Raw genomic sequence first — 13,004 nt, forward strand, 5'->3', positions numbered from 1 at the left:
CACACACACACACATATATATATATATATATATATATATATATATATATATATATATATCCCAAAATGTTGAACTAATCCTTTAAGATAGCTGCACATTTTTTGTCCTTGTACAATTTATTGTGTATATGTGTGTGTGTGTGTGTGTGTGTGTGTGAAAGCACTGGGGATCAATTCCCAAAACGTTCACTGGCCATTCTCTCTCTCTTGAAACCCCACTCTGATTACACCAAACAGTATTCCCTACGAGATTCCTAACAAACTTTTTTAAGGCTGTGGTCTTACATAAGACAACATTGCTGTGCTTGTGTGTCTGTGCGCGTTCATGTGTGAGTTAATTTGTGTGCACAGATGAGCAAACTCAGCTGCTTTCCCCTCAGATTGCTCTCTCAGGGCCAAAGTTTCCCACAGCCGTGGGGTCAGTGTCAATGCTGTGTGAAAAAACATTAACACTACTGCTACAGTATGTCGGTTAAAATTTATAATGGCAGCCAAATGGCCATGAGGAAAAAAAGATTTGACAGATTGTCAGATTCACATCAGTCATTATACTGTTCCCACTGAGTGGATAGTTACGAAAGTAGAGCATGCTATTTTGCTTGTGACTGCAAATAAATACATAACATTTCAGAGAAAATAGATGCAGATCAGGCCAAAAGAACTGGTTTGAGCAGCATAGTGAAAAGGATTTTTTTTTTTTTTTTTTTACATGATCTATTTCCCGGGTCCCTGAATGCACAAAGTTTGACTTTTGATTTGAAGGCTGTACAGTCTTTCAGGGCTGGATGCAGGAGGGGAAGAGTTCAAGTATCCTTAGATGACCTCTCTGCTGTTGCGAACGGCACAACAGAGCACCATACTGAAGATCATCCCAATGACCTGTTGAGAAGGAAACAGATTTTTAATGAAGAAATTCACACTTATATTGTGTGCATATTCATGTAATTCTTCTCAGATGCTGACTCACCATGACTCCAGCAATGCCAATGCCCACGTATCCAATGATGTAGAGTTTACTGTTGAAGAACTCCTTGATGCCTGTCTCACAGTCCTGCAGATCAAAGGGAGTCAAGCAGGGTGTAGAGAAGCAGGATGGTTTGACTTGTCATGACATATTTATTAGACAACAATGGGACAGAATTTATTTTCCACCCTGAGTCTGGAGCTGGTGACAGAGCTAACCTTAGAATCTGTTGCAGGATCAGGGCAGGGGCTTTCTATGGTTCCACAACAGTTCAGCTGAAAGAAAAACATTGTAAGATTGGAGTATGTGTAAGAAAATAGCTTTTAATATTCCTGTTTTCTCTGCAGTGCTATCCTAAATATTTAATTTTTTACTTACTACTTTCTGGTATGAGATGATCAGTGTGCCGTTATTGTTTCCATTGTAGCTTGTTGCGTAGAAGTTCTGAACGTCTTTGATAATCTATGTGAGAGTGGACAAGTGAATGACGTGGTTAACTTAAGATTCATTAGTCACTGCGCTACTTAATCTGTCAAATTTTAAATGTACCTTGTCTTTGTTTAAGAATCCAAACACCCCTGCTGCCACCTCCGCACCAAAGATGATCAACAGACAGGCAAAGAACTGAAACAATCAAGAAAAATAGGTAAGTAGATGTCAGCTTAAGGTCATTCTAGGTCATTAGAGGTATCCAACTGAAACAAAGGCATTTTAGTTTATTCCTTGCTCTTGTGGTTTGTATATAATTGTACTTACTGAACCCAGCAGGCATTGAGATTCTCGAACAGCTCCACAGCAGCCGAAGAAACCAACCAACATCACCAGACTGCCAGCACCTATCAGGATGTACACACCTGGAGGAACCAGGAAAAAGACATGGTAAACAAAAATGCATGGTAAATAACCATAAGGCAAACTATCAGAATCCATCAGAATACCCCGAATTTGATGCATTCCAATTGTTAAATTATTGAGACAAATACCTGCCTAAAACACCTTCAAAAGTGGTTGGATTCCCCATTGCATCTCTGTTAAAATGCTCAGCTTTTCCAAGACAGTTCATCTGGCATTTGTAATCTACAGAAGCACCAGCAGGGGGAAGCATAGAGCTGCAAGTTGAAACACAAGCAGAGGGGCTCCTACACTGGTATTTACATTTCAGACTGTACTATTTCTATGCTCAGTGCTTAGATTCTTTATTAAGAGTGAACCCACTTATTGCGCCTTTTATTTGTGCCATATGTGATGCCTTGTAAATTGCCTTGTTGCCAAGAGCCTGATGTCAGGGGGAGCTCTAAGTGGGACCTCCTTAGATGCCCTGAACTCCCATTAACCCTCTCATTAGGAAGGCTAGATGTACATCGTGGGTAGGTCTGCAGAGAGGAATTCAACAACAGATAGGTTCCACCAATGACACAGGTGGGGTCTGTTGCCAGGCGACAGCTCTGCAGAGGATGCGGTGAGAGAGGACGTGTTAGGTAATGCAGGCTCAGGTGGGGACAAGAGAGGAAGATACTGTAGTCCATAGGATCCTGATGTGTCAACGAAAAGGCCTAATGTGATAAAATAATTTGGTTGGGTGCTTCATTTCTTCTGTTGTTAGGAAGGAGAGATTAGTTCTTGCCTTAAGGTGTCAAAGGATCCGTTAACATGTGGATCAGCTTTTCACTTCTAACAGCTGGTGACTTGTCATGCTGCTGCATTCACATTATTGCTGACACATTAGTTTTCTCTTTAGCTATTAGTCTAAAATTGTTTGTCTTTCTTCTTCTAGTATGCCATTTCAAAGTACAAAAAAGGGAAATTTTTGGGGGCTTTACACCAACATGGCTTAGCAACTGTTCATCATCTGAGTTGTGGAACACACGCATGCACGCATGCAATCAAGCCCCCCCCCACCCCCCCCACACACACAAACACACACACAAACACACACAAACACACAGATGAGGTAATGAATTACCTTTACAGTATTAAAGGCTTTTGTATAAAAACAAAGCAAAAGCTATGTGGCAGTACACTGGCTTCAGAGCAGAAAACACAGTACAAGAATGGTTAAGTCTTTCAAATTATTATTTTTTTTTAAATACCTGATATTAGTCAGTCAAGTTTTACACTGATTTCTATGATCAGAGAGGGACGGTAGATAGCTAAATACCTCTCTCTCTTCCTCTTGCAGAGACATTTTATTTGACGTCCCATCTTCTTTTCCTTCAAATCCTTGCCATGGATCCCCATCTGTTTCTATGATTGGCCTCTTCCATATGCCTTTTTAACTGTCCCAACACTCAGTGTCTCCTCCTCCTCTTCCTCCTACTATTTCATCTCTCTTTCCATTTGGCCAGGGTGAGCGATTGAAAGGTGGTTAGTAGCCCTGTGGTTTCCCTCTTGCAGTTACGCTCTATGTACAACAGTCATTTCCTTATAATCACACTCATCCCCACTCCAAAAGAAGCAAGCTCACGCCTAATAATAAAAAATAAAATCATTTAACCGTGTATGGTGTTGGGACTCCCATCAAGGTATGACAAACACACACATACAGAGTCACACACAAAAACACTTGCAAGCGAGTTGCAGTTGTTAAAGCCTTCTCCAATGAGAGAACCATCACATTTGGATAGGTATGTGGTCCTAATGGGTTAATGTGTATATTTTACAAATTTATAATAGTGACACATTTTGCAAAATTTGTGGTTTAATTTTAAAAAGATACAACGGTGTCATAATGTGATACGTTTTCAATACTGCAAAATTAGGCAGAATGCCTCATACACTTTCATTTTCCATTTCATATCGCTTTGCTGATACTTTAAAGTGAAACAACGGAACTTTCCTTCACCCATTTAAAGGGATTTTTGAGCAAGATAAAAAAGACACAAACGTAAGCAGTACTTAAAGGAAACAGGAAACGCAATATATATATATATACACACACACACACACACACACACACACACACACACACACATTGACAGTAGAGATTACCTGAGGTGTGCTCTGGTACTCACCAATGAAGAAAGTGTCTGGAGCCTTATCACCATTGAGAAGAGACACAGTTTCAGGGTCAAAACGCAGCCACAGTCCCACTGCCAGAACAAAGGATCCCATCAACTAAAGAGAGAGAAGAAAGAAAGATTTGTAATGAGCTTTTGCGACGTACTTATTTCAAAAGAAATTGCATGTAAATCATTAAAATATACAGGACCTCTGTAAAACAAGGGGTCCAATATCTGGGGTCCAAAATCCCACACTGACTCATGTAGACTTAATTGTAACCAATCACAAATAATCATCAATAAACATCAATTAAAATGGCACATGGTTGCAGACAACCCTCATTACAGCCAGAGGATCTATTTTCTGTTGTTTCATAATGAAGCATGTGTGTCTTATCATTTCTATCCTGGCTTTTGATCTGACGTCATTGCTGTAAATTGTTTTCAGCATTCACCACAAACACAAGGCTCTTTTCATCTAATGCACAACAGTGGAGGTATGATTTTCAGGCCTTCAGAAGGCATGTTCTTTTGCTCTCCCTAAATGTGATTTTCCATAAAAATACAGAAAATAGTGCTATGGAGTTTCCACTCCAGCTGTCTACGCTTTGCACTTTGGCAACATAAGTATACTCTTAATAAGAATTAGTTACGCTAATATGTAATATTTTTGTGTGAAAACAATAGGTCTGAATATCTGTCTACATCGTGGGTGGATCATTTAAGGGTTCTAAACGAATCAGGTCCAAGCTAACTTATGTAACTTTGAAACACCCTTTCTGGCGTCACAGTATGAAGAAAATGACCAGCTTGGCTGCGGGCAGCGGTATGGCACCTTGAGCTTAAACAGGCTCTCCTGTTTGTTTGGAAATGTGGTTACATTTTGCTCATATTTTCCTTCATCTAAACCACCATCAGCATACATCGAACAGAATCACTCTCCCTGTAATGCTCTTGTTTGAATGCAAACTCACTGCAGCAAAAAAGAACTTGTATTGTCTCAGTGGTCAGAAGACCTTGAATAAATGCTTTGTTTTCCTAAGATCTGAGATGCTCTCAGGGGCAGAGACTGTTGTGGGTGCTCCAATGACAGATCAATGCAGAGCGGTTTTAATGATGATCACTAAACCTATTCCCCTTGAGGATTATCGAGTCTAAAAACCTTTTGAGCTGAGCTTCAAATCAACAATGTCTATGTGTGTGTGTGTGATCGTGCGTGGATGTATGCATGTGTGCAGAGAAATAAAATAGTTTGGAGAGTGGAAATGGAGAGTATTAAGGACTGCTTGTCACATGGTCTCTCTGTGTCCTAGATCTCAGTATTTAGGTAGACCACTGTTAGTTTCTGTGTCCTCTGGCTCTGTTAGTCATTTTTTTAGAGAAACAACCCCTGTTGCCAAGTTCAGTAAAAAAACAAACTGTCCCCACGTTGGTGTCTTAATTTTACTTTGTGACTCATCGCTGCCTTTTTCTGGTTCTCGGTTTCTCTTTCATTCTTTATCTTCTCGTCCTCACTGTCCACACTCTCCTCCTCCTCTACTCCAGGTCCACAGGTTATATTTCATGGTGTTGGTCTGAAGTAAAGCCAGTAGTTCAGTTGTAAAGCATCGGAATAAGACAGGTGTTGGGATGCCGGCTTCCTCCGAAGCTGAGGATTTAATGTCATGCGTGGTGATGGATGGGACAGCTGAGCTCTTGGGGTTCAGGATTAGCAGGTCCAAAGTGATAAAGCACAGTGAACAGAAGGCTGCAGATATGTAGACTTACTGAACCAGGCTGGATTAGTGCAGAGAGGGGCTCTGGATCTATTTAACCCTGGTATTTGTCTGAGCACCTGATGGTCCAAAGGTGTTGTTGGAGGTGTGAGGAGAGGGCCGTGGATGTGCACAGAGACAGCGCTAAGAGCTGCTGCCATCCCAAGCTAGATGGTGTTAGTGGTGGAGGAGGAGTAGGTGGTTGTTCCACAGCCGAAAAGAGCTCAGAGCTCTGTCAAACCTCATTACTATTATGGTTACATTTAAAAGCCTTTTCAAAACCGGATGCATAGATGGACACTGAAAGGTCTCATTTTAGAACAGGGCGGGCTACATCAAACACTGCAGGCAGTAGTACTAAGTACATTATCAACTCTGGCACTCATGACTATCCCAAAGGTCCCATTAACCCCCTCACTGCTTACAAACCCCCCTGCTTTACCCTCCACCACTTTGTGTACCACCATTACCCTGTCTGACACCAGACAAGCCCCTCCCATCTCTTGGACTCTCTGTCTCTCAAATCTACTTATCTCCACGCATCCCCATCCTCTACCCCACCCCATTTCACCCCCTCCCTCCCAACCTCACCCAAAGGACAAAGACCCACTGTCTCCCTTTGACTATATGTTTTGCCGCACAATAGAAGGGAAACAGACATACACACAATGAAAGAGAGAATAAAAAGGAGTAGGGAAAGAAAAAGAGAGCTGTGAGATGACCCATCATCTTTTCTTTGCCTGAAGACACTGAAGATAGAGATGAAACCTCAACTAACCTGTATCCTATGTATAAAGGTCTTGTATAGTCTACTTGTCTATAAAACACAGATGGAAGGGAAAACTGTAGGTACCCTAAGTCCTCTTCCTGTCCCAACAACACTAGGGATAGTAAGTTCATATGTCTGGATATTTGTAGGCATGGATGGAAATCTCTCTGTCGGAGCTTTATTGAGGCTCTTTTATAGTAACAAGGCCTAGATTTTAACAGTGCAGTAAAAAAGTGTTTTGTGAGGGGAATTTCCATGAAAACAGGGGCTGAGCTGACACAGGGCTGTGGTCTTGGTCAGAGACAGTCTATGCCAGTATACATTTTCTAGGCTAGACCTTATTTTTTAAGGAAATAACACAATGGAATATCTGTAAACTACTTCTTCAATCCCGGCAGTAATTGGTGAGTGATTTTAAGCTTGTCACAAATAGTCTTTTGTCTGGCATATGTTTGGAAAAAACAAATGCAAGCACACAATAAAAATGATGGGCAGAAGACAAGTGTAAATAGGAGGGAGATAATTATGGGTGGAGTAAATTCTATTGTACTCTGCCACAGGGTGAGGGTGGGGCACACATCAAGCTCCACAGCACAGACAATTATGCCGGTGTTGTTTGGTTCAGCGTAAAAAACAATGCTTGCATAACGTGGATCTTCTTTCTGGTAGTATAGCAACACAAAAAAACGACATAGGACCCAGGACCTAACAGAACTAAATGCACATTTTAGATATTGCATTTTTAAGTTGTTTTTGGCCAGAAGACACAATTGAACGGTCTAGAAGAACAACAACTCAAGCAATGGAAAAAACTAACAGAAACACTGGTGTGGCCTTTTCAAGAGTTTTGAAGACATTTCTTTTCTGTAAGACATGTATAACTATTAACCTAACTGTTTTTAATTAACTAACCAAATGAATGATTAAGCCAATGTGGAGTCAATACCAAAGTGTGCCACATCAGATTATTTGTGCTGCAACCTCTACACACTGTTTACCTCACGGGTGTAATGTTTGACTAAATAGGGCAGTCGGTGAACTACAGCACACAAACACAAGCCAACAAGGTATTGATTTTCTGTGGCAAGCTGTTGTGTGGCAGCTATCAGCGTAACATATATACAAGAGCTCGGCCCGCGTTACATTAATGACAGTTCAGCATTTGAGCCCTGCAGGAATCCAACTATATCATGATGCTGCGACATGGAGTCAGAGAGTTTTATAAACACAGACCCACTTTGTACGTGGTATTAATTGATGACCATTTTTTAGGTGTGTCAAATAAGAATGGTTGTATGACACTCTTTGCCAGTAAGGTAATAACAACCTCATTTTGTGTTTAAAGTGGGTGAGTGTCAGTGTGTATCATGGCTCCCATCTGTTGACATTGTTCCAAGGTTCAGTGTCCAATAGAAAAGCCGTCTGCCCGGCTCTGCTCTACTGTTCACTCAGGGCTCATGAAGGGGATTTGAGAGAACCACAAATCTGCCCCTCCTCCACACACTCATCATCTCTCACTCCACCATCAACAGAGAGGAAAGCAGGGGGGGTGTAAACAGAGATTGGGACGCTGGGATTATGAACGAAGGGGGATCACTGTTCTTTCTTAGTGAGAAGAGTGCAGGGAATGTGCCGAACTTATATGGAGCATGCACATAGCAGTTGTCTGTGGTCCTGTTGAGTGACATGTAACACACACACAGACAGACAGCCTGTATCCACAGAATATCCCACTATCTTCGTACTGTTGATTTTCTATCTTTATCTCTGTCAGCTGTCCCTCTTTTGCACACACACTTGAATATCCCTCTCAATCTCCCAATGGCCCTTTTCTCTCCTGTCACATTTGCTGTATTCCTTTATCTGTTTTTCTTGAACGTGACTTTCAGGGAGTCACACATTGTCTTTCTCTACCTGTCTGGCATCTCTCTCGTCTTCACCTCTCTGTCTCAACACACGTGTCCACACTCAGATTTTAGCAACAGCCACCCTCCTTCTGGACATGCGGATAGTGGTAAGTGGAGATAGAATAACTTAATGGTGGGACCGGTGGGGCCGCAGCGTTAGGGTTCTGCTGCTTAGCCAGGCAGGAGCAGCAGACTGAAGTTATGCTATTGTCCTGTTGTCACAATGGATCCATTCACGCTGCACTCAGCGCCTGATCCACTCCACAGATGCTTGTTGGAAAATGTCTCTCTCAACACACACACACGCACACACACAAAGGAGCATCCCCTCTGAGGAGTGAATACTATAGGCTGGGAGAGTTATGGCTTCGGGAGGGGCGGGTCATTCAGAACACAAGACAAAATAAGAGTGTTTTTGCATATCAGAAGATGGCAAAATAACTGTTTTTTCCTCAATTATATTATTTTGGTGATCGTTGGGAGCCAACATTTTAATTTAAATCGAAATTCAATAATTGCACAGCCCTAGAAAACAGTGAAACATATATGGCAAAGTGCGCCTTTACACACACACACACACACACACACACACACACACACACAGACTCACACACACACACACACACACACACACAAACACACACACACACACACACACACACACACACATACACACACACACACAGGTTATCCACCATCTTCTTGTAGACTTGAAATTAATGTGTTCATTTTATAGTATGCACTTTGAAATAGACTTTAACAAGGATGTCAGGGTTTATGATGGCACATATGGAAAGCATGTGTGCAGGCCATAAACACACAGACACACACTCACTCACCCACCCACTTTTCACATACACCTGACAGTTTGTCATGAGTAAAGTGTCTCTCTTGTGCCTCTTTCTGAGTGCCTAAGTGTTGCTTTTTTTAAATTTCAAGAGGAACCAGTTGGGGGATCTTGTGCCCCGAGGTGGTTGTAACTTCACTTTATCAATCAGCTCTGCACTCTGCGTTTGTTAATGGAGCAATGTGGCGCAGGGAGCCAACAGCTGTTTGTTTTCCATGCTGCCTCTCAATCTCTCCCTCTCCCTGTCTTTTCATTCAGTCTTCCTTTCAGAAAAACACCCTTCCCCGGGAAAGGGGAGCAGGTTTTTCCTTTGTGGAAAATCTGATTTGAGCCCGTTGAGCCAAAAACTAAAAGCCTCTGGCTGTCACTCTTTCCGCGCCACGCCGAACGGCAACTAAATAAAGCCTACTGGAGGAAGAATGCGAAAAGTAGTCTACAACAACCTCGAGCATCGTAACAAGAATAACACGTGGGTGTGAAAGTCAGCCGTGCAGAGTGGGTATGTGCACTGCTGCACTTGCTCTGTGTTCATTTACGCACAACTTGCATCCCATCGCCACACGCATGCACTAACATGCCGAACACGCACTTACCCAGAATATGAAGTTGAAAACGAACAAAAGGTATTTCACACATTTCATTCCTCCTTCCACCTTCGACATTTCGCCGGATGTGTTTTGCTTTTATCCCCAGAAAATGCTGTGATGGTCGTATTGGATCCGCGCACTGACAATAACGGTCCAACCAGGTCAATTGTGCACCAGGAAGCGCCGTCTCTCTCTCTCTCTCTCTCTCTCTCTGTGCGCTCGCCTCATCACACACGCACACGCACACGCACACACACACACACACACACACACACACACACACACACACACACACACACACACACACACACACACACAGGATCCGCTCAGACTCTTTCTAGACCGCCCCTTTCAACAATGCAAAGCGGGGCTGAAGGGAGGACCGAGACTAGGCCTACACGATGGATAGGCTACTTGACAAATGTTTCCTGTAACAACAAAGGAAAAACTTACATTAAATTTGTCGTGGTCAGCATGTCCTATATATATGTAACTTCAGTGACCCGTCAAATCTGGCTTAAAAAATAAAAAGCATCGCAATAAGAAAACAATAAATGAAAAACACATAAACTATCACTGCGACAGTTCCCAAGTAGTTTTTTTAATATGTGTGATAACCCCCTCTTTAGATAGTTTTGTGTTGTTCTCTTGTCTGTAGTGTTATGAGTAAAATACTTTTCATTAAAATCCCCTTCAGTGCTGATTCATTATTTTTGTTATTACAAACCAAAATTTCTTTTCATGCTATGCATATGGCAATTATATATTTTAATGAAATTATTCTTTCTATTTCTCTCACCATGGCACTAATTTAGTCCTGGAGTGATGATTTGAAGATGGGTTTATCATTTGCTGTCCTCATTCAACTTAATCATCAGCGATGTGATGAAAAATGTGATTATGGCAACGTCACACTAAAAATCACTTGACCCACTGATTAGTATTCACTAAATTGAACGCACACTTGACTTCTTAACCTTCTGCAAAGCATCAGTTTAGCTCAAACAAGATGAAACTAGCATTAATGAAGTGGAAAGAGTTGCCCCTCTGCTGGTTTTCTTCCCTCAGTGTCATCAGTGACTGGAAGCACGTAATTCAGCAGCAACACCATGTTCAGGATAAATATTTTCCCCACAACCATGGAGAGCTGGGGGGACGTCCAAAGAGCAGTTCATTTTAGCACAGGGAAATTAGGCTTGGTTAAAAAATGTCCTTATAGAGGAACAAAATGGTCTGCCAAGCTGATCGCTATAGGGAAGGAGTCAGACAGGAATGACAGGTTGGGAAAGATGGATCAAAGGGCTAGAATACATGCTTAGATGCTGTATTTATGGGAAAATCACCAATATGTAGCTCTTTTCAGCAACTTAAATGTCTGTCTAAAAAAAAAAGCTCATGTCAAACTCTCAGAGCAGAAAGGTTTGTGCTGCAACACTCATTACGGGAATTGTGGAGGACAGGAATAAAACATAAAGGTTTAGTTTGGACGATAACCAGAGCAATGCCAAAAGAGGAAAAAGCTGATAAGACCGGGGCATAAGCACTGTGTCCCTGCTTGTTGATTATTCTTGGCTGTCGGCGGCTCAGTTGCTATGTGGTTCCAAACGTGTTAACAAGAAAAGTGCGTTCAGGTCATGACCCCCATGAAAATAGACAACATATGACTGACACTTAACAGGCCTATGGTGGGGTTGGCGTCACCAGTAGCTCTGTCTAACTGTTGAGTTGGCTATTGTAAGTATCTTAAAACTAAGAATTTTGAATTTGGGCTGGACCTTTTCCCAGGCTCTGAGGTCATTAGTGGTGACAGATGATGAGGGTCAGTGATTGTCTCACTTGAGGCGAATTGAGCTGTAACTGTATTGAAGCTTAATATAACTTTTAAAAGTAATATTTATTATGCAATACAATGTATTAGTTGATACAAAAACAAAGTGGCAGGAGCATTTAGCAATGAAAAAAACTGAAAACATCTGTGGCAGCATAGCACCATCTAGTGGTCACCTTGCAAACATTGACTGTGTTGTCTTGTTTTCAGTGAAAGTCACTTGAGCTCTGACAGTAATCTTGTACTGGGAGATGATGAGTACAAATGCTAGGTTTTTACAAATGGTCACAGAGAAGCTGTTGACTTGACAAGGAGGGCTATTCATTTACATATACCAGCTACGTCTGTGTTTGCCAACTTGACCTGGAACCAATTTGTAAACTATAAAAGTTACGATGTATTATTTAAAATGCTTCCCAGAGTCCTTGTCTCCTCTCAGGAGTGTGTAGTTGCAATTTTTAAAGCCAGAATTGATCTTTTTCTCTTTGCATGCTGGTTACCACCTTGTATTACTTCACCTTTGATCAAACAACCTGGCTGCCTTGCAATGAGGTTACCCTGGCAACACACCCATTTCTGAATAACATCGTGAAGCAGCAGTATTGGTGAAGGTGAGAGCACATAGGCTCCTGGGGAAGGTGATGATGTGAAGAGAGGTGTGAGAAGAGAGCAAAGAAGAGAGAGAGAGAGAGAGAGAGAGAGAGAGGGGGGGGGGGGGGGGGGGGGGGAGAGTCATTTTCCTCTCCTGTTCATTTGGCACCAATATTTATCAGGTATAGTTTTCAACTTCACCACAAGAGTGAAACATGCTTGCTAAACCTGTCCCAGACATCCACCGTGACAAAGACCTTGAGGCTCCCATACATACATGTAGTGTCAGTTTGTTTTTGGTAATTTCAATATTTCACATTTTCTTGTGAATATGCAAACAAAATCAACCCAAATGATGAAGAGAGGTGAGTGCATTGATACATCATATTACCATATATTATATAATTACTTGTCTACCTGTCTTGAAAAGGAGCTCTGAGTCAGAATCTGCATTTCCTATCCTATTTCACAACCTCGTAGACTTACCTTTTGACCCTTTACGGGGTCCATGTGGGTTTAGAGGGCAACTTGCATTGCAATCTTTTAAAATTCTGCATTAATTGCTTCTGGACACTTGGGGGCGGTAAGCATAACATGTGACATATTTCAAACTCCTAAAATTGATGGAGAGCTTGTTAGCAAGCATGTTGAGCAAACACAGAGCAGCATTACCATTCATTTAGAGTTGTGCAATGACAATGTAAGTCCAATACTTTAGCTGCTAAATGATCCACAGTGTTCACCAGCTGTTACCTATTT

The 13,004-nt window shown here is 41.8% G+C and overlaps 1 protein-coding gene across 2 annotated transcripts; it reads right to left on the bottom strand.

The window, feature by feature from the left end:
- Nucleotides 1-706: 706 nt before the first annotated feature.
- On the bottom strand, nucleotides 707-10,033 carry LOC117947659 (tetraspanin-2-like). Of its 2 annotated transcripts, XM_034876799.1 has the most exons (8): nucleotides 9,833-10,033; nucleotides 3,975-4,077; nucleotides 1,720-1,817; nucleotides 1,513-1,587; nucleotides 1,342-1,425; nucleotides 1,182-1,238; nucleotides 967-1,050; nucleotides 707-878 (listed from the first exon to the last, which is right to left on the bottom strand). In XM_034876799.1, the coding sequence occupies exons 1-8, from the start codon at nucleotides 9,899-9,901 to the stop codon at nucleotides 813-815; spliced, it is 636 nt and encodes a 211-aa protein (XP_034732690.1). In that variant the 5' UTR covers nucleotides 9,902-10,033; the 3' UTR covers nucleotides 707-812. The 2 variants fall into 2 exon arrangements, with proteins under 2 accessions (XP_034732690.1, XP_034732691.1); XM_034876800.1 differs by lacking the exon at nucleotides 1,513-1,587.
- Nucleotides 10,034-13,004: the final 2,971 nt, after the last annotated feature.

The sequence above is a fragment of the Etheostoma cragini genome, chromosome 7 (genome assembly GCF_013103735.1).
Source record: "Etheostoma cragini isolate CJK2018 chromosome 7, CSU_Ecrag_1.0, whole genome shotgun sequence".
In the NCBI taxonomy this organism is placed as follows: Eukaryota; Metazoa; Chordata; class Actinopteri; order Perciformes; family Percidae; genus Etheostoma; species Etheostoma cragini.

Excerpts from the sequence above, each read along its gene's own strand:
- LOC117947659 (XM_034876799.1), bottom strand. The coding sequence starts at position 9,901 with ATGTCGAAGGTGGAAGGAGGAATGAAATGTGTGAAATACCTTTTGTTC. Across the intron at positions 1,239-1,341 it reads TCATCTCATACCAGAAAGTA|CTGAACTGTTGTGGAACCAT; the intron begins GTAAGTAAAAAA and ends TTTTTCTTTCAG. Across the intron at positions 1,051-1,181 it reads ATCCTGCAACAGATTCTAAG|GACTGTGAGACAGGCATCAA; the intron begins GTTAGCTCTGTC and ends TTTGATCTGCAG.